This window comes from Castor canadensis, chromosome 1 (assembly GCF_047511655.1).
Source record: "Castor canadensis chromosome 1, mCasCan1.hap1v2, whole genome shotgun sequence".
Classification (NCBI taxonomy): domain Eukaryota; kingdom Metazoa; phylum Chordata; class Mammalia; order Rodentia; family Castoridae; genus Castor; species Castor canadensis.
Genome location: NC_133386.1, coordinates 41,971,927 through 41,993,881, shown reverse-complemented (window position 1 = coordinate 41,993,881; position 21,955 = coordinate 41,971,927). Strand labels below are relative to the sequence as shown.

At 35.8% G+C, this 21,955-nt stretch overlaps 1 protein-coding gene across 6 annotated transcripts in view; it reads right to left on the bottom strand.

The window, feature by feature from the left end:
• Nucleotides 1–21,955, bottom strand: part of Tbc1d32 (TBC1 domain family member 32) — a 239,191-nt gene that overhangs the window by 215,167 nt on the left and 2,069 nt on the right. For 4 of the 6 annotated variants that reach the window (XM_074075464.1, XM_074075472.1, XM_074075457.1 and 1 more), the window contains exon 2: nt 10,722–10,883. In XM_074075464.1, coding sequence (XP_073931565.1) covers nt 10,722–10,883 — 162 coding nt within the window. Of the gene's footprint in view, nt 1–10,721; nt 10,884–21,955 lie in introns of those variants that run through there. The other 2 variants (XM_074075485.1, XM_074075478.1) reach the window with 2 other exon arrangements.

Here is a 21,955-nt window from a genome sequence, read left to right as displayed (position 1 = left end):
ACCTGTGTTACAGATATATTGCAATATATCTGTAACAGATAAACATATATTTTACATTTCTATGTATATATTTTAAAGTACTAGAAATCATGAGAAAACACAAAAATATTGAAAGTAGATAGGAATAGATTAGGAACAATATAAGGGAGGAGATATAAAGAAAAGAACTGCAATGGAGGAGAGAAAGAGTTCAGAGAAGATCTCGGTTTCAAGTAAAGGGATATAAAAACAAGAAGGAATCATGAAACTCTCATTAAAGTTATTTGCAAATTATACATGTATAAAATAACTTTGCCAAGAGACCTGGCATCTTCTTCTAAAGATTCCAAGCAGAAAGAAACAGGGAAACATAACAGTGCCGTGGTAACCATCAATAGCTATCCACCAAAAGCTGTTCTCTACGTCCACAGTAATTGAACTGGAGCTAAACTACACTCCCCAGAGTTCTCTGTAGTTAGATATGCCATGTGAGAATTATAAAGTCCCTGTCCCTTTCAAACTGGCAATTTGGTGATTCAATGAGGGAGCATAAAAGTCAATCTCCATGATACACAGGATAAGAATAAAGGCAATTAAAATTCACAGGAAATCTGTAATTTCAATTGGGACATAAATGTTTCCAGCAGACTTTTTTTGAAAAGACCAACATCAATTCTTCTGTAAAAACAACCAAGAAATAAGAGTAATCATTTTTAAATTATTTTTCTTAAGTAGAGCCCCATACTATCAATATCAAGAGTTAAATGAACTAGAACTCAATAGCCACTACAGTTTTGACAAAATGAGGGAAAAAATACAGGATAGAATATAGGTACCATTAAGTAGATTCTGTTAATGCTCCAAGAAGTATTAAAAAAGAAAGAATAGAAATAAAAAGTTCCAAGTAAAACCCTTATCAGTTAATAATGAGTATCTACATACTAAGTGCTTCCACTCATTATGTGAGTAATATATGACAGATTCCACAAATGAGTTCTTCCCTATGCAAACATCTATTTAGAAAATAAATATCAATGCATTTAATTAGGAAAATACTTTCTAGTTATTACAGTGAAAATGTTGTTAATAGATGTATTTTTGCCACATTAGCCAGAAGTAATTTCAGAAGAACTACAAAAAAATGTAAGAAAATAGTACTCTGTACAATTTAAAATCTTTCATCCATGGTTCATAAAGCAGAAGGCAAACACTTATTAAGCCATTTAAAATCTTTATGTAGTACTTATTATTGTGTTAATTTTTACACATGGGTGAACTAAAACAGAACAATTAAATAGCTTACCCAGAGATTTAAAACAAAGTAATTCCCTAACAGTATCATGTAAAACTCTGCTCTTATCATTAAAATACTTTCATTATCTGACTAATAAAGTATTTTAGCATTTCTTTTAGGATAACTTTAAGAAGACTGCTAGAAACCAACTACTAGGAATTATAATATTATCCAAAGATAGATGTGACTCCATTTTTTGTTTTCTCTCCAAATCAAGAAATAAGAAATGATAACCTCTATGGCTTTTATATCATATAATTTAGTGGTTTGAACTTGATGAATTTACTAGCTGTATACTAATAGCTGTATACTATCATTTTGTTCAAGTAACAACATGTTTAAATAATATAATTCCTTCTCACAAAATGGAAGAGCTCTTTCCAAAGTAATAAAAAAAGGTTTAATTATTTAAAAGAAAATCAGACTTAATACTTTAAAATACAGTAGATAATAGAAGTTCAAATACATATTCAAATATCTCTGATACCAGAGTTTGCAAAAATATCCTACAGACCTACAGACTTGTCACTTGTCTTTGAAAATAAGTTTTTACTAGAACACATGCACATTTTTTCTTTTATTTATTATATAAGATTCTTCCCATACTACAACATTTGGAAAAACCTAAAATGCTTATATGGCCCTTTACAGAAAACATTTATCAATCCTTCCCTTAGTGGATGATGAAATAAGAAAACTTTTGAAAGGAAACTGGGTCCCTGGATAAATTTATGAGCAAATCCACCTACCCACCCTTCTCTCATATACTTATGAACTGTTACATGAGAGAAAAAAAGTTAGCTTTGTTGAGTCATTACATTTTTGTGTCTCTTTATTATAGCTGTTTAATGCATATTCTAACTAATATATTCTTTTATATTTCCATATAATCCTTTGTATATATCAGGGCACTTAACATACCATGTTGCAACTCTATTTCTAGTTTCTATTTTAGCATAATATCAAACTCCCTATTATAGTACAGATTACTAAAAGATAGAAGGCATCTTATTCATCTTTATAGTCATAGGATCGCATATATAACATATACTAGTTACTCATTAAATGCGTAATGACTATTTCCCTTATAAGAGAACATAAAAGAAAAAATAAGTTATTGCCACAGTTATTCCAACACAAACTATCCCTAAAGCTATGTACTTTAATAAAGAAAAGAAGTGAAGTTTGTGTCTTAATTTTGAAGGCTTGGGAGCATGGTGCCAGTTTCTGCTCAGCTCTGGTAAAGACCTTATGGTGATGGCATCACAATGGCAGAAGTATGTGGGAGAGGAATCACATGCAAGATAAGAAGCTTTGAACAACCTCTCACTACAATCCCACAAGAGCTCTCTTACTCCCTTCTGAGGTCACTGTCCCTAAGTCACCTTGTACTAAGCCCCACTTCTTTAAGGTTCCACCATTCTTCATACGAGAAACTTGGTGACAAAGCTTCTAAAACTCTTGCAGAATAAATCATATCCAAACCACAGTAATTGGTAACACAAAACTGGCAAAATCTTGTTAACAAATTGGCAAAACATAAAACATAATATTGGGGAAAAAACTCATTAATTCCTTCGACAAATACCTAGTAAGACCTAGGATTTTACCACATATTTTCTGTGCATTAGGCTACAGAAATAGAAAAAGATGAAATCTTTGTGGTGCCTACATTCTAGTAAGAAGACATTGAAATTAAGCAGAAAATAAACAAACACGTTTACCCTTTATTAATCAGTGAGGAAAAAAAAACACTAAAATGAAAATAAAGGAAGGGAAGAAAATAACAGCAAAGGGAAAAGGATACTAGTTTATGCCAAAAGGTAAGGGAAGACCTCTGAAAAGACAGTGAACTATGATCTCCCACACACTAAAAAAAGTGTAGTGAGTCATACAGATAGGGAAAGGGCACTTTAAGTAGCAAAAGCAACAACGGGGTAAATTTCTGGGGGAGAGCCTTATTTGGTTGTTTAAGAAAGAACAAGACAAGGACGGCTGGAACAATGAGAAAGTATGGTATGAAATAAGGTAGGAGAGGGAGCAGAAGGCTCATGGTGGGGCTTGTGAACTACAAAAAGGAACTTTCATTTTATTCTGTAGCAAAGTGGGAACCTTTTGGAGAGTGCTGATTGGAAGAGGGTCATGATCTCAATGCATTAAAGAATCATTCTGGCTGCTATAAGGGAAATAAGACCACAGGGGAATTTTTGGATTCCAAGATGGCGGCTAGAGGTAGGAAGCAGAAAGCGAGCCTCCTATAGTGAAATCTTGGAGAGACGCTGGAGACACACTTTGCAGGCATAATCACCGAGAAAAGGCATAACTTTGACCCCTCCACACCTCCAGCCAGCACAGAGAATCTCCACTTCACGTTAAACGGAGAAACAAGGAGGGCCCCCAGGGCCGCCAGTGGCCGGCGCCCATACAGCAGACCAGGTGAGCTTTGCGGTACTGCGGTAGCCCCACAGACAAGCCTGGGCCAGAGCAGCATAGCCCCCTGGACAGACTGACCTCCACCCAGGAAAAAAAGAGAAACTGAGTACTAAGCAATAAGAACAGTTAAGACACGCTGGAAAGAGGGTGGGGTGCCCTGAGCGCTGAAGATTGGGGGAAGGGAATCCTTCCCGGGACTGTAAATAAACAAGCCGGGCAGGCCGGAGAGCCTCTGGTGGGAGCGGGGCAACCAGGACTGGAAAAGCTTGTGAGAGGAGGGAAGACCCACTTCCCCCGTGAACTGTAAACAAACATGGCAGCCGGCAGGAGCAGCAGCACCGCCCAGTAAGCAGGAGCAGGAAAGCTGCTGAAAGTGGCAGTGGGAGGAAAACTTCAGAGGAGAGGGGGGAAGACCCACCTCCCACATGAACTGTAAATAAACACGCAGGCCTGACAACGCCGGGCAGTGTCACCTTTGCCAGTGCTTGGAAAGGGGAAAGCCTGTAGCAGAGGCTCCCGCACAGGAGAACTCTGAGCAAACAAAGCCTGTGGGACCAGGTGAGTGCTAGCTCACCCCAGAGATCTGCATAAATAACGCCGCCAGCTACAGGCTGAGAGCAGCAGGCCACAAGCCACAGTTGCAGATACCACTCTCAGAACTGTCTCCAGACGCTTTTTTTTCTTTTTCTCCCTACCTTTGATGAGAGAACAACCGAATTACACCTGCAAGCCGAAAAACTTACTGAAACTGTATTGCATTTGAACTGGGAACATTCGGTGGGGCTTTTTTTTTTTTTTTTTGTGAGTGTGTGTGTGTGTGTGTGTGTGTGTGTGAGTGTATAGTTTTGTTCTACTTTATGCATCCCCTTTGATGAGAAAACTACAGAACAACATCTGAGGCACCAACTCCAGGACTGGAGATTGAGACGGACACCCAAATTATTAAGACTGAAACTGCATTGCATATAAACTTGGAAGTTTTTTGGGTTTTTTTTTTTTTAATTTTCTATTTTCCATTTTATTTTAATTCATTTTTATATATAGATATTACTTTCATTTACTTATTTTTTATTTTTTTATCTTTGATTTTCAATCCTCTCTCTGTCTCTCTAATGTCTGTTCAGCTTACTGTCGATTAGTACACTAACACTCACTGTTTATACCTTTGAAACTCTCTTGTCTGATACCTTGTTCTGCTTTCTCCCTCTTGTCTGTATATTTGTTTTCCCCTTTTCTTTAACTTCTTGCTTTCCATCTCAGGTCACTCTTCCATTCTAAATATTACCATTGTTATTATTACAAGCTAGAAAATACTTAATTACACACAGTACAGGGACAGTAACAACACCAAGGACAATGACGGGAAGACAGAAAAAACAGTGAAACCAGTTTCCCCACAGCAAAAAATTAGTACAGGAACCAGAGGGGAATGAAGAGAACAGAAACTCAGATCCAGACTCCAACAAAATGAAGATAAACTATGCCAAAGGACCCAATGAAGCCCACAAGAATAATTTAAAAGAAGACATACTACAAGTACTCAATGAGAATTTTATAGAGATGATTCTGGATAGGGTCAACCAAAATGTACAGGAGACACTCAAGAAATTCCAACACAATAAAAATAGAGAATTTGAAAAAGCAAAAGAAGAAATAAAGGAAACCATAGAAGCACTGTATAAACACCAAAGTGAAAGAGAGAACACAATGAATAAGTGGATAAATGAACTCAGGACAAAAATAGACAACAATAAAGAAGAAAACTGCCAGGATATGGAAAACCTCAGAAAAAAGAACGAAAGAGAACTGCAAAACAAAATGGAAGGCCAATCCAGCAGAACAGAACAAACAGAAGACAGAATCTCAGAACTTGAAGATGAAATGGCAATTAAAGGAAAAACCGAAGAACTATTAATTAAACAACTCAAGACCTGTGAAAAGAAAATGCAAGAACTCACTGACTCCATCAAAAGACCAAACTTGAGAATCATGGGCATCGAAGAAGGAGAAGAGGTGCAAGCGAAGGGAATGCGTAATATATTCAACAAAATAATAACGGAAAATTTCCCAAATCTAGAGAAAGATATTCCCATACAAATACAAGAGGCCTCCAGGACACCAAACAGACCAGATCAAAATAGAACTACTCCACGACATATCATTAAAACAACAAGTTCAGAAACTAAGGAAAGAATATTGAAGGCTCTAAGGAAAGAATATTGAAGGCTGTAAGAGAGAAAAAACAAGTAACATACAAAAGTAAACCCATCAAAATCACAGCAGACTTCTCAACAGAAACATTAAAAGCAAGAAGAGCGTGGGGTGAGATCTTCCGGGCACTGAATGAAAATAACTTCAACCCCAGCAAAGCTATCATTCAAAATAGATGGAGCAATAAAAGTCTTCCATGATAAGCAGAAACTAAAACAATATGTGACCACAAAGCCACCATTACAAAAGATTCTGCAAGGGATCCTGCACACAGAAAGTGACACCCAACTTAACCATGAAAAGGCAGGCAGCACCAAACCACAGGATAAGAAAAAGCAAGACAGTAGAGAGTAACATCAACTTAGGTACACACAATCAAACCTTCAAATAACTAAGACAACTAAATGGCAGGAATCACCACATACCAATCAGTACTATCACTTAATGTTAATGGACTTAATTCACCCATCAAAAGACACCGTTTGACAAAATGGATTAAAAAAGAAGATCCAACAATTTGTTGCTTACAGGAGACTCATCTCACCGACAGAAATAAGCATATGCTTAGGATGAAAGGCTGGAAGAAGATTTACCAAGCCAATGGCCCCCGAAAACAAGCAGGAGTAGCAATACTTATCTCTGACAAAGTAGACTTCAAACCTACATTGATCAAACGAGATAAAGAAGGACATTCCATACTAAAAAAAGGGGAAATAGACCAAAAGGAAATAATAATCATCAATCTGTACGCACCCAATGTCAACGCACCCAATTTCATCAAACATACCCTGAAAGACCTAAAAGCATATATAAACGCCAACACAGTGGTTGTGGGAGACTTTAACACTCCATTATCATCAATAGATAGGTCATCCAAACAAAAACTCAATAAAGAAATCCAAGATCTAAAATATGCAATAGATCAAGTGGACCTAGTAGATGTCTACAGAATATTTCATCCAACCTCTACACAATATACATTCTTCTCAGCAGCCCATGGAATCTTCTCCAAAATAGATCATATCCTAGGGCACAAAACAAGCCTCAGCAAATATAAGAAAATAGAAATAATACCGTGCATACTATCTGACCACAATGCAGTAAAAGTAGAACTCAACAACAAAAGTAAAGACAAAAAACATGCAAACAGCTGGAAACTAAATAACTCATTACTTAATGAAGAGTGGATCATCGATGCAATAAAAGAGGAAATTAAAAAGTTCCTGGAAGTCAATGAAAATGAAAACACAACCTACCGGAACCTATGGGACACAGCTAAGGAAGTCTTGAGAGGAAAGTTTATAGCCATGAGTGCATATATTAAAAAGATTGAAAGATCCCAAATCAATGACCTAATGATACATCTCAAACTCCTAGAAAAACAAGAACAAGCAAATCCCAAAACAAATAGAAGGAGAGAAATAATAAAAATAAGAGCTGAAATCAACGAAATAGAAACCAAAAAAACCATACAAAGAATTAATGAAACAAAAAGTTGGTTCTTTGAAAAAATAAACAAGATCGATAGACCCCTGGCAAACCTGACTAAAATGAGGAGAGAAAAAAACCCAAATTAGTAGAATTAGGAATGCAAAAGGGGAGATAATAACAAACACTATGGAAGTCCAGGAAATCATCAGAGACTACTTTGAGAACCTATATTCAAATAAATTTGAAAATCTTAAAGAAATGGACAGATTTTTAGATACATATGATCATCCAAAACGGAACCAAGAGGAAATTAATCACCTGAATAGACCTATAACACAAAATGAAATTGAAGCAGCAATCAAGAGTCTCCCCAAAAAGAAAAGTCCAGGACCTGATGGATTCTCTGCTGAATTCTATCAGACCTTTAAAGAAGAACTGATACCAACCCTCCTTAAACTGTTCCATGAAATAGAAAGGGAAGGAAAACTGCCAAACACATTTTATGAAGCCACTATTACACTTATCCCAAAACCAGGCAAAGACACCTCCAAAAAGGAGAACTATAGGCCAATCTCCTTAATGAACATTGATGCAAAAATCCTCAACAAAATAATGGCAAACCGAATTCAGCAACACATCAAAAAGATTATTCACCACGACCAAGTAGGCTTCATCCCAGGGATGCAGGGGTGGTTCAACATACGAAAATCAATAAACGTAATAAACCACATTAACAGAAGCAAAGACAAAAACCACTTGATCATCTCAATAGATGCAGAAAAAGCCTTTGATAAGATCCAACATCATTTCATGATAAAAGCTCTAAGAAAACTAGGAATGGAAGGAAAGTTCCTCAACATTATAAAAGCTATATATGACAAACCTACAGCCAGCATTATACTTAATGGAGAAAAACTAAACCATTCCCTCTAAAATCAGGAACCAGACAAGGATACCCACCATCTCCACTCCTATTCAACATAGTACTGGAATTCCTAGCCAGAGCAATTAGGCAAGAAGAAGGAATAAAAGGAATACAAATAGGTAAAGAAACTGTCAAAATATCCCTATTTCCAGACGACATGATCCTATACCTTAAAGACCCAAAAAAATCTACTCAGAAGCTTCTAGACATCATCAAGAGCTATAGCAAGGTAGCAGGATATAAAATCAACATAGAAAAATCATTAGCATTTCTATACACTAATAATGAACAAACTGAAAAAGAATATATGAAAACAATTCCATTTACAATAGCCTCAAAAAAAATCAAATACCTAGGTGTAAACCTAACAAAAGATGTGAAAGACCTCTACAAGGAAAACTATACACTTCTAAAGAAAGAGATTGAGGAAGACTATAGAAAGTGGAGAGATCTCCCATGCTCATGGATTGGTAGAATCAATATAGTAAAAATGTCGATACTCCCAAAAGTAATCTACATGTTTAATGCAATTCCCATCAAAATTCCAATGACATTCATTAAAGAGATTGAAAAATCTACTGTTAAATTTATATGGAAACACAAGAGGCCACGAATAGCCAAGGCAATACTCAGTCAAAAGAACTATGCAGGAGGTATCACAATACCTGACTTCAAACTATATTACAAAGCAATAACAATAAAAACAGCATGTTACTGGCACAAAAACAGACATGAAGACCAGTGGAACAGAATAGAGGATCCAGATATGAAGCCACACAACTATGAGCAACTTATCTTTGACAAAGGAGCTAAAAATATACGATGGAGAAATAGCAGCCTCTTCAACAAAAACTGCTGGGAAAACTGGTTAGCAGTCTGCAAAAAACTGAAACTAGATCCATGTATATCACCCTATACCAAGATTAACTCAAAATGGATCAAGGATCTTAATATCAGACCCCAAACTCTTAAATTGATACAAGAAAGAGTAGGAAATACTCTGGAGTTAGTAGGTATAGGTAAGAACTTTCAATGAAACCCCAGCAGCACAGCAACTAAGAGATAGCATAGATAAATGGGACCTCATAAAACTAAAAAGCTTCTGTTCATCAAAAGAAATGGTCTCTAAACTGAAGAGAACACCCACAGAGTGGGAGAAAATATTTGCCAATTATACATCAGACAAAGGACTGATAACCAGAATATACAGGGAACTTAAAAAACTAAATTCTCCCAAAACTAATGAACCAATAAAGAAATGGGCATGTGAACTAAACAGAACTTTCTCAAAAGAAGAAATTCAAATGGCCAGAAAACACATGAAAAAATGCTCACCATCTCTAGCAATAAAGGAAATGCAAATTAAAACCACGCTAAGATTCCACCTCACCCCTGTTAGAATAGCCATCATCAGCAACACCACCAACAACAGGTGTTGGCGAGGATGCGGGGAAAAAGGAACCCTCTTACACTGTTGGTGGGAATGTAGACTAGTACAACCACTCTGGAAAAAAATTTGGAGGCTACTTAAAAAGCTGGACATCGATCTACCATTTGATCCAGCAATACCACTCTTGGGGATATACCCAAAAGACTGTTACTCCAGAGGCACCTGCACATCCATGTTTATTGCAGCACTATTCACAATAGCCAAGTTATGGAAACAGCCAAGATGTCCCACCACTGACGTATGGATTAAGAAAATGTGGTATCTATACACAATGGAATTTTATGCAGCCATGAAGAAGAACGAAATGTTATCATTCGCTGGTAAATGGATGGAATTGGAGAACATCATTCTGAGTGAGGTTAGCCTGGCCCAAAAAACTAAAAATCATATGTTCTCCCTCATATGTGGACATTAGATCAAGGGCAAACACAACAAGGGGATTGGACTATGAGCACATGATAAAAGCGAGAGCACACAAGGGAGGGATGAGGATAGGTAAGACACCTAAAAAACTAGCTAGCATTTGTTGCCCTTAACGCAGAGAAACTAAAGCAGATACCTCAAAGCAACTGAGGCCAATAGGAAAAGGGGAACAGGTACTAGAGAAAAGGTTAGATCAAAAAGAATTAACCTAGAAGGTAACACCCACGCACAGGAAATCAATGTGAGTCAATGCCCTGTATAGCTATCCTTATCTCAACCAGCAAAAACTCTTGTTCCTTCCTATTATTGCTTATACTCTCTCTACAACAAGATTAGAAATAAGGGCAAAATAGTTTCTGCTGGGTATTGGGGTGGGGAGAGGGAGGGGGCAGAGTGGGAGGTAAGGGAGGGGGTGGGGGCAGTGGGGAGAAATGAACCAATCCTTGTATGCACATATGAATAATAAAAGAAAAATGAAAAAAAAAAAAAGACCATAGGGGAAATGGGTTGGGGCACTGTCAGGGAGCCCTGTTGAAAGAAACATTATTTTAAAATATTATTGTGGGCATACTCACTCTTTAGATTCCTGAGTTCTTTTAGTAACATGCTGAACAATGGTGTCATAGCCAGATTCTTCACCCTGATTCTGATCAGATGTGCATTTTTCCATTTCTTCTTCAATCATAGATCCCAAAGTGTTACATATGTGCTGCCTAAGGTACTTCACAAACTCATACCTGAAACAAGTATTATTTTAAAAATGCAGTAAATATCATGAGCTTACTTATTAACCATTATTAACATATTGACTAGAAAAGTTAAAATAGGAAGGTCAATAACATATTAAGATATCTCACCTTAAAGTAGGATTAAATTGATCATTTATCCCAAATCATCAAGCTTATCTAACATGGCAAGGATCATCATTTAAACACCACCATGGGTAAAGAAGGTGGCAGGACAAGGGGAGAAACAAATATCAGAGGTAGCCAAACTTTATTGAGTTAGAGGTCTTTTCTCATTTCTTTTTTGTACTCCAATCTTTAACATAATGCTGAAGTACAGTAGGGAAAGCATTTGTAAAAGATTTTCATAATTATTCAGCCTGATGAAAAAGGCAAGCTAGAGTACAGCAATTATGAAAGAATAAATAGCAAAAGGCTAAGTTCTCATCACCAGAAGAGTTTTTGTATACAATGTGAAACTGGCAACTGATCTAAATTCCACTTCAAAACTTTCCTGTCTATGTTTACAAAGAGAAGTATCCCAGATTATTCGGTATATTGGACATTTTTCTTAATACAGTTAGATTTATATTAATATTAAAATTAGTTTGTAAACTCAGATGATTTAGCAAATAAGAGAAGACAAATGTTCTACAAAATAAATATTTCATAAAATAGATCTACTGAAAATAAAGGGCGATATTTATAACAGCATGATTTAGAAGAGTTAAGTTTTTACTCTCCCAAATGATAAAGACAATTTAGAACGTGCAATTTTTGTAATTGTCACTATATTCAAGATGAATACTCAGTGAATACTCATAAGCACTCACTGGATAAGAGCCACATGTATTTGCAATGCTGGACATCAAGGAGACCATGATTTACTTCCTGTAATTATGAGTCCAGTATGGTACCCAGCACATAGTTTCAGTAGTTATTAAATGACTGAATTTAGAACAGCCACCTTAACAAAGTAGTCAAAGGAATTCATCTTCCATTCCGTTTTTGATTGAGATTTGCTATACTACTCGATTCTCTATCTCTGAGCAAACCATTGCTTCCTGGAAATCCCAAGGCTGCCTCAGAACTGTAGATAGCAGGCCTATCATATAGACACTCCAGTTCTTAATAATCAAGTAGAGATATTAGACATGAAGCTTTGTGGTTTTATAGTAAAAGTACAGACTCAGAGTCAAAGAATGCCTGAGTGCTATCTCCAACTGTGTCACTTATTAGCTATGTGATCCTGGGAGAGTCTCAGTCTTCCAATCTATAACTTGACAATCACCATATCTACCTCATGCCACTATCTGAAAGAATTAAGAAGGCAGTAAGTAAATAAGAAACTTAAACTTTGCAAGTATAAACTACCACATTAAAAAAAGAAGTTTGGCAAATATATTCTCCATTCCCATATGGAGTTTCAATTTCATATTCAATACAATGATTTCTTTAGCTATTTCATCTGTCCAGTCCTGTCTTCAGAACACCACACCTGTTCATCAGTTCCCTACTAGACAAGGAGGAACTTTATGTTCCTTCACTATATCAAGTCAACCTAAACAATACCAAATCTGTCCTCCTACTCACCATTCACAAACCACTTTTTCTTCTGACTTACATATTTCTATTAATGGCACCAACATTCAAACAGAAAGCTGAGCATAAAGTCTCAGTTTTAACAACAATCTTCTCCATTTTGTCTCATACCCAAAATTAGCAAGTTCTACAATTATATAAATTCTTCTTCCACAACTTTTCTTCCCCTATCCAATGCCATCAGATAAACATTCACATTTTTGTAAGCTTTAGGTAAACAATCACAATAGCCTACTTAAGTCATATATAAATCAGTAGCTCTCAAACTAAAACAGAATCATCTGAAAGATGTGTTAACACACAGATTGCTGGGCCCCCCATCACAGTTTTTTTATTTCACTATTCACTGTCTTTGGGTGGGGCCTAAGAATGTATTAACATCTTCCCAGGGCATATTGATGCTGATACTGCTAGTCCCAGGACCATAATTTAAGAACCACTGACCTAGACAGAGTCTGTATTCAAATAACTTTTAAATCACCTTAAGGATCTTAGAACTTCAGTCAGCAAATTCCCATTCAAAGAAACAGTACTGATTGAAAACATTGATGAATAATTGTATGTTTAGTTGTATAATATTAAAAATATTTAAAATATGTAAGATCTTTTTATGATTCTCTATATTAAGTGCTTCTTTTCAGTTAACAGACCATGTATAAATCCAATGATGTACACTAAGCAGGTCCAGTTGGAGTTTTAAGAATCACACAATAAGTTTTTAATTTCAGCTATCCAATTATTAGACTATATAAATTACGTATTCTCTCCAAGCTTCATCTTTTTTTTCCATTTATAGAATGGAAAAGCATCTATATTTGAAATTGTCACAATGATTCTATATGTACCCTGCACCTAACATAAGGCCTCACATTAATTTAACAATCAATAAGTGGTAACTATTATTACTATTAATGTTAAATTTAAGGTACATTTGGCATCAACATTAAAATCCCTCTTAGATCTCAATTTATCCAGCCAAATTTATGTCCTGTTACCACTCCACACCAACCCAACACTCCCTATTTTCCATTCTCAATAACTTTTATAATATTCACCACTTAGTGTTTCACTGCCACACCTCCTTCAGTAGGATATCTTCTACAACTTAAAATGCTACCTCTGACAAAGCCTTCCCTTGTTACTCAAAACCTAGCATTCTTTCTCCACCATGTTCCACTTATCCTATTAGAACTCATACTTTTCTGTCTTGCGTGCATCCTCCCTTGGTGCCTAATCCCTCTAAACCCATATTTTTTTAAATTAACACCTAATAACTGTTTATGAGGTGTACGTGTGTATGAGGTATAGTGTGATATTTCAATACAGTATTTAACCAGGGGAATGAGCATTTCCACAAACACAGCTTTTTATAGTTCCATGTACTAGATATCTTGATAAATTCACTTGTCTGTACATCACCTGCAATACCTTCCACATGGTAAAAATGTTATAAATACTTGAATTGAAATACAACACTTGGAAAGAGTTTATCTCTTCATTTCCTACATTAGTGGCTGCCAGACTGGACTTGCTTATCTTCTCAAATATTTTAGTGGTTAAATCCTTGTTCATGTAATGTCTTTGTAAATTTCAGGAAACACTATGTGAAAACTACCTGCCTGCATCCATGGACTTATATGCGTCTTATATTCTTCTCTATAAGAAAAAAATAGAACACAGGAAAGAAAAGGTGGGGGCAGGGAGAGAAAGAGTAGAACAAAAAGTAATCTCCTCTTTCCAACTACTCACTATATTTTTGTCTCTAACAGCATTATTTTTTAGGACTCCTAAACTAGACATCATGGAATGCCCTTTAATGTCTCCATCTTCTGTAACCCATCCCACCCACTCAATCATATCAATCTAATGAGCAGTTAATATTTCCTGCACATTCTCATTTTCATCACTTTCTCCCAATTTCTTATTTCTCTCAATCAGAGAGAAAAACCACATCACCTAACACAGAGATTACTGCAGCGACTTCTAGCTTCTCTCCTCACTTCCTCTTTCCTCTGTCATATTCAACCTAAATACTATGGTTGTGATGGTCCTCAAAAACCTCTGATTTCATTATTTCACTCAGAGTTATGAGCCAATCCCTCCATCTTGTACATATAGGATCTTAATAAGTATCTGCTGAATTGAAAACTAATTACTGACTGCCTCTTCGTGTACAAATACACTTCCATGGCCTGGAATTTAAATACCAAGCCAATCAAATTTCTTTAAGGCCCCTCCCCCTGAGGCCACAAATCAGTATTCTCAACAAACCACCAGTCATGTTGATTTGTACAAAGCAAGTGAGAAACTAAGTTGGAATTGTCTACTATGTTAGACTTCAGTAGAAGTATTTACCATAGTATAGGTAAAACAGACAAGTATGCAAACCTCAAAACTTTCAGGAATTCACAAGTTATTAATTCATTCAACTTATTGTACTTTCCAAGTTATTCCCATGCCTCCATACTCTCCCAAAGATGTAAAGCTTTCAGAAAAGCTTAATAAGACAATTTTTCGTGGTAACTAGACAGTGAGAAGGGCAATAAATAAATGTAATTCTCATACTTTTACCAACTTGCATATTACTTTTTTTTCATTTAGGATGTAAATTTATTAATTTCATTTTCTCAAAATTATAACTGGCATTTTAAATTTAAAAGCAAAATTCACTTAAAATTTGAAGTTATTCATTGACTTTACATTAAAATGTTTAATATACATGGGCACACAAAAGCAATGTTAGGAATCTCTCTGTATAGCTATTCTTAACTGGCAAAAATGCTTTGTCTACCTTATTATGCTTATATCTTTTCTTCGACAAAATTAGTGATAAGGGCAGAATAGGACCTAGGACCTGCCTGGAACTGGGTGGGGGGGGAGAGAAGGGGAGGGGGGCAGGGGGGAGAAAAGACCCAATGTATGCACATGTGAATAAATGAATAAAAAATAAATAAAATAAAATGTTTAATATATATTCAATGTTTACCTAGAAACTTTTAAGATTTAAAGAAATAAGCATCTAATAAGAAAAGCACAAGAGGACAAAGTTATTTTGTAAACTTAATGTTTTACCTCATTAGATCAAAAGAGTAAACATTAGTTTCAGAAATGTATTCCAAGAAAAAGAAAATTTACCAAGTCATGTCATAGAAAACAGCTTCTAATCTTGATCTAAGCAGTGTTTCTTCCAGTGTTTCATTACTTGATTTTCGATTAATAGTGCAAACTTCTAATTCATTATATTAACTTTTTTACTATCATACATCCAATTATAAGCCAAATTTGTGCACATTCCATACATTAGTGTTAAAGCTTACACAGCTAAAAAAAAGGAATTAAAAAATAAAACTTTCAAGACAGCTAGGTGCCGGTGACTCATGCCTGTTATCCTAGCTACTTGGGAGGCTGAGATCAGGAGGATTGAGATTCAAGGCCAGTCAGGACAAATACTTCACAAGTCCCCATCTCCTAAATAACTAGAGCAAAAGGGACTGGAGGTGTGGTTCAAGAGGTAGAGTGCTTTTCAAGTGCTAAACCCTGAGTTCAACCACCAATCCCACCCAAAAAAAAAAAAGCTTTCAAGAGATTTTGTTAAAGATTTGTCCATTTTGTAACATTTGACATTCTCTATACTGCCTCTAATAGCTGTGTTTAGATCTGAAAAGCAAAAACAAAAACAAAAAAAAAAGGTGTATCTACTACAACCATTCCTCTACAGCTAAGAACTCTCTGTGTCAAGACTGAAAATATTGGCCAAGCATGCATAAGACACTGGATTTGACCCTGGAAAACCTTTTAAAAAGTTTTAAAAGAATCAGGTAAGGAGGTGTAGCTCAAGTGACAGAGCTCCTGCCTACCAAGCCCAAGGCCCTGAGTTCAAATCCCATAATGCCAAAAAAATAAAGTTAGACTATGCCACAGAGGGATGGAGTACCTGAATTCAATTCCCAGCAACTAGGGAAGAAAAGAAAAACGAATACTCTGAATATCTTAAACTTCAATACAATGAAATTATCATTGCCTTCTTTGAAAAATCTTTCAAAATAAAAAAAAAATCCTAGAATAAATATCTTTCTGTACAACTGTGACCTCTCCTTTAGATTTTTACTACTAGGTAAAGGAAAGGTGAATGTGGAAGAAAGTAGAGAGGAGGCCCCTAAAAATTATCATGACCCTCTTCATAGTTCTACCCAAATCAAACATTCAAGTTTTCCTCCAAACCTCTGACATATTTATTGGCAAGTAATAGATGGGGCTGAGTTATCTCTCAAATAAAAGGGAGAACATCTCTGCAGAGGAATTCTATATCCTGCCATCAACACCTGCCACAAAAGGCAGAACTATACTCATTCCTTGGTTTTATCAGCCCTATCTGTGCCACAAATCAAGCAATTGAAAGAAACGAATATTTAACTGAGAAATATAACTTCTGTGCTTGGTTATAACATCCACCCAGTAACACTACTATATTTTCAGTAGTGAGGAAATATAAAAGAAACCCATTACCAGATGTAAATGAAGTTAAGAGAATACAATTCTAAAACAAATGACATGTCAAAAAAAAAAATCCCCACCATGTATCATCAGCTGTAAACAGCAAATATGATGGAAAATAAATCTACTCTTTAGAAACCTGTAATCCCAGTTACTCCTGGGCCAAAGGCAGGAGGATTACAGTTCTAGACCAGTCCAGGCAAAAGTTAATGAGATTCTATCTAAAAAACAAACTAAAAGCAAAATGACTGGGGGCTTAGCAAGTTAGTAGGTATAGGTAAGAACTTTCTCAACGAAACCCCAGCAGAAAGCAACTAAGAGATAGCATAGATAAATGGGACCTCATAAAGCTAAAAAGCTTCTGTTCATCAAAAGAAATGGTCTCTAAACTGCAGAGAACACTCACAGAGTGGGAGAAAATATTTGCCAGCTATACATCAAAGGACTGATAACCAGAATATATAGGGAACTTAAAAAACTAAATTCTCCCAAAACTAATGAACCAATAAAGAACTGGGCAAGTGAACTAAACAGAATTTTCTCAAAAGAAGAAATTCAAATGGCCAAAAAACACATGAAAAAATGCTCACCATCTCTAGCAATAAAGGAAATGCAAATTAAAACCACGCTAAGATTCCACCTCACCCCTGTTAGAATAGCCATCATTAGCAACACCACCAACAACAGGTGTTGGCGAGGATGAGGGAGAAAAAGGAACCCTCTTACACTGTTGGTGGGAATGTAAACTAGTACAACCACTCTGGAAAAAAATTTGGAGGCTACTTAAAAAGCTAAATATTGATCTACCATTTGATCCAGCAATACCACTCTTGGGGATATACCCAAAAGACTGTGACACAGGTTACTCCAGAGGCGCCTGCACACTCATGTTTATTGCGGCACTATTCACAATAGCCAAGGTATGGAAACAGCCAAGATGTCCCACCACTGACGAGTGGATTAAGAAAATGTGGTATCTATACACAATGGAATTTTATGCAGCCATGAAGAAGAACAAAATGTTATCATTCACTGGTAAATGGGTGGAATTGGAGAACATCATTCTGAGTGAGGTTAGCCAGGCCCAAAAGACCAAAAATCGTATGTTCTCCCTCATATGTGGACATTAGATCAAGGGCAAACACAACAATGGGATTGGACTTAGAGCACATGATAAAAGCGAGAGCACAAAAGGGAGGGGTGAGGATAGGTAAGACACCTAAAAAATTAGCTAGCATTTGTTGCTCTTAACGCAGAGAAACTAAAGCAGATACCTTAAAAGCAACTGAGGCCAATAGGAAAAGGGGACCAGGAACTAGAGAAAAGGTGAGATCAAAAAGAATTAACCTAGAAGGTAACACATATGCACAGGAAATTAATGTGAGTCAACTCCCTGTATAGCTATCCTTATCTCAACCAGCAAAAACCCTTGTTCCTTCCTATTATTGCTTATACTCTCTCTACAACAAAATTAGAAATAAGGGCAAAACAGTTTCTGCTGGGTATTGAGGGGATAGGGGGGAGAGAGAGGGGGCGGAGTGGGTGGTAAGGGAGGGGGTGGGGGCAAGGGAGAGAAATGACCCAAGCCTTGTATGCACATATGAATAATAAAATAAAAAAAAAAGCACAAGGCCCTGAGTTCAATCCATGGTACCCACCCCCCCCAAAAAAAAAGAAATAAAAATCCCAGCTGGGAATGCAGCTCAGTACAGTACTTACCTCAGTATTAGAGTACAAGGCCCTAGGTTTGATTCCCAACACCACAAGAAAAGCCAGAAAACTGATTTTTATGTGCTATCTACCAATTGTTAAATATTGGTTTTATTGTTTAACCTTATACCAAAGAAAATATATCCACAAACTAAATACAGCCTGAGTTCATCTTTTCAATACCCTCTTTCCCCAAACATTACAAAACCCTCACCACTAAAGATCCTGGTCAATTTCCTCTGTGTTTAAATTTCTATTTAAGAAATACAGACTTCCCTCAAAATAACTCATTAATAATTAATAATTAATTAATATTAAGCTTAATAACTCATTTCAGAATATTCTTACTAGGTTCAATTTAAATCAATTCTGATACAATTTACCTCCTTTCAGACTATTCTGTTTAAGTATTTTTTGTATAGAACACATTCTAATTGTGCTAGAAAGATCAAGACTATAATACTATAAAAATAACAGAGCTTTGTTATAGGTTATAATAAAAACAACTTCCATTTATTTCTATGTTAAGTAAAGTCTATTAATATTAATTGGTCATTTTAAAAACTTTCTATTAATTGGTTTATCATTTATTAAGGGCTACGACCTGAACAATGAATAAACAGGAGGAAAGGAGGAAGGAAGCGGGGAGGAAGAAAAGAAGAGGTGGGAGAAGGGAGGAAAGAAGGGAGGGAAACTCCTCTAAGAGTGTCATTTAAATTGGGAGAACAGTTATTTATTAATAAGGAAAGACATGTTAATGTCACCACATCTCAGAAGCAACTCAATCAAAACACACAATATGCCTGATCATTTTGATGCTCTACTGATAAAATTTTTCACATTTACATAAGAAAAATTTACCAAATTGAATAAAATGACATTCACTTTTTCTAATACTTTGTCTCCAGCTTTATTACCTAGATGTTCCAAGAAAACTTAATGATTGTTTTTCCACGATGAACTTCTAACATGTTCAGAATGTTAGTATTAAAAGATGCAGAAATACAGAGATTATTGTAACATAACATAAAACATCCAATTAGTACAAGGCTGTTTCAGGAAATCACCACTTTTAGCTGTTAAACAAGAAAGAAATATTTCACTCATCTATAAAAATTATCACTAATAATGCTTTAAAAGGTATTTTACTATTGTAAATTATGAGCTATAAGGCTAATAATGGGAATTCTTAAAACAGATTATACTTCAGAATCACAGGGTTTATTATATGACAAAACTTAAGCTTATATATTAATAATGTGCAAAGACTATGTAAGACAAAGAATGATTGTTTTATACCTACAACCTTTTATTTGAAAGAATAAGCTTCTAACTCATGATAGTTACTAGAAATTCATTCGTTAATATAGAAGCACACATATAATCCTTAGTAACTTCTCTAAACAAATGTTATCACTGTATAGAATGAAAGATTTTTTAGAAGTTAACACTTAAGCACACTAAAGTTCACTAATTACAAAGTTGATGACAAACCATTCTGCAAAATGAAGAACACAGTGCAATTCAATAACTACTATTGTATTCCTTCTGCATTAAATCAAAAACGTGTCAGAGGAGAGGGCTACCAAGATGAAGCTCTGCTTCAGGGATTATTACATCGTTGGGGTTTTAAGTATTAAAAAAACAACAACAAAACACCGATTCTCATTGAAATGCAAGTAACATGTGCTACATGTGTGGCCTTAACCCTGGTTGTTAACCTGGAGAGCTTTGGTGGGGGGAGGCGAGGGTACTGGGGCTTCAACTTAGAGCCTACACCTTGAGCCCCTCCACCAGCCCTTTTTTGTGATGAGTTTTTTTGAGACACAAACTATTTGCCTGGACTGGCTTGGAACCGTGATCCTCTTGAGCTCTGCCTCCTGAGTAGCTAGGATTACAGGTGTGAGCCAACAGTGCCCAGCTAAGCTTTTTTTTAAATGTCAAAGTTCAGCCTCCATCACTCCCCCTCTGCCAAGACCTCCAAGAAATTTTGGTTACTTTGTGGTAATAGGTCTCAATTTTATCTTCCTCAGCTCACAGCTGACTTTAGTGTATCCGCAAGCAGTGCTGTTACTTTTTCAGGAGTTAACAATGAGTATAAAAATTTACACTCATACACAATTAAAATACAACACATACACAATAAAGTAATGCACTCTACCTCTCTTCCCTCCCATGGGTCTCAAATATTTGCTCCCATTCTTAGAGAAAAGGAGGAGAGTTTGGAATTTTAAAAGAATATGTACAATTTAAAGTAGAAAATGAGAACAGGCTTTGCAAAGCACTGATAAGATAGCAGCCCCATGGGACAAATCCTACCTAGGGCTGCATTGCCTATGTGTTGTTTCTCCCTGGATGACTACATTTTCTCCCACTTCATTTCATTATATTACCTAAATTTACATCATTTATGAACTCCATTGTATTTAAAACCCATCTTCTTACAAAAATGCTAATAGCCCAGAAACCCCAGTTTCTCCTATAAGCTTGTCTAATAGGATTATTTATCTTTCTAATAATAGGACTGTATTAGGCAGATTTAAGGAACCAATGCTCTGATAGTGAAGAGAGGAAGAATAACAGCTTCGAGTATGAAATGCTTTGTAAGTAACTCAAGAACACTAAGTGTTCAAAGAGATTAGGTCAGTGAAAAGAAAGAACTAGAAATCTAAGCACCTAGACTAACTGACCTTTAAGATCCACCCAATTTTGAGATTTCAAGACCAAGAAGATGTCAAAGACACCTCCTCTTTTCCTTGTCTCCATAAAAGTTTTCTCCCCTTGAAACACAGATCTCTGGCTACTACGGCTAACACAGTACGAATTTTACTCTCTTTAATGTTAAGTTTACAATTACATTCTGAAGTACTTTTAGGAAGTTAAATCTTTTAAGACTGCGAACAAGCTACAACTTAGAATCTTGATTTTTCAATGCAGGCCACAAGTAAATCCTTTTAGAAAACAGTAACTATGAGTCTGTCAATCACAAGAATTTATTTAATGTACCTAATGAATTGCTGAAGAGCAAATTACATTATTTCAAGAATCATTAGACTAAGTACAATGATCCAATTTTAACCTAAAGAACATTTTTAAGTGATACAACTAAAGAAATACTTACAGAAAGGTAGGTAGCCTTAAATTTTATAGCAAAAAAAGAAAAAATGCTCATTAATGAGCTAAACCTTCATGTCAAAAGGTTAAAAGGTTTCCCAAGAAGACAAAAAAAAAAAGAGCAAAAATCAAGGAAGCCAAAAATAAGCACATAAAAGAAAGAA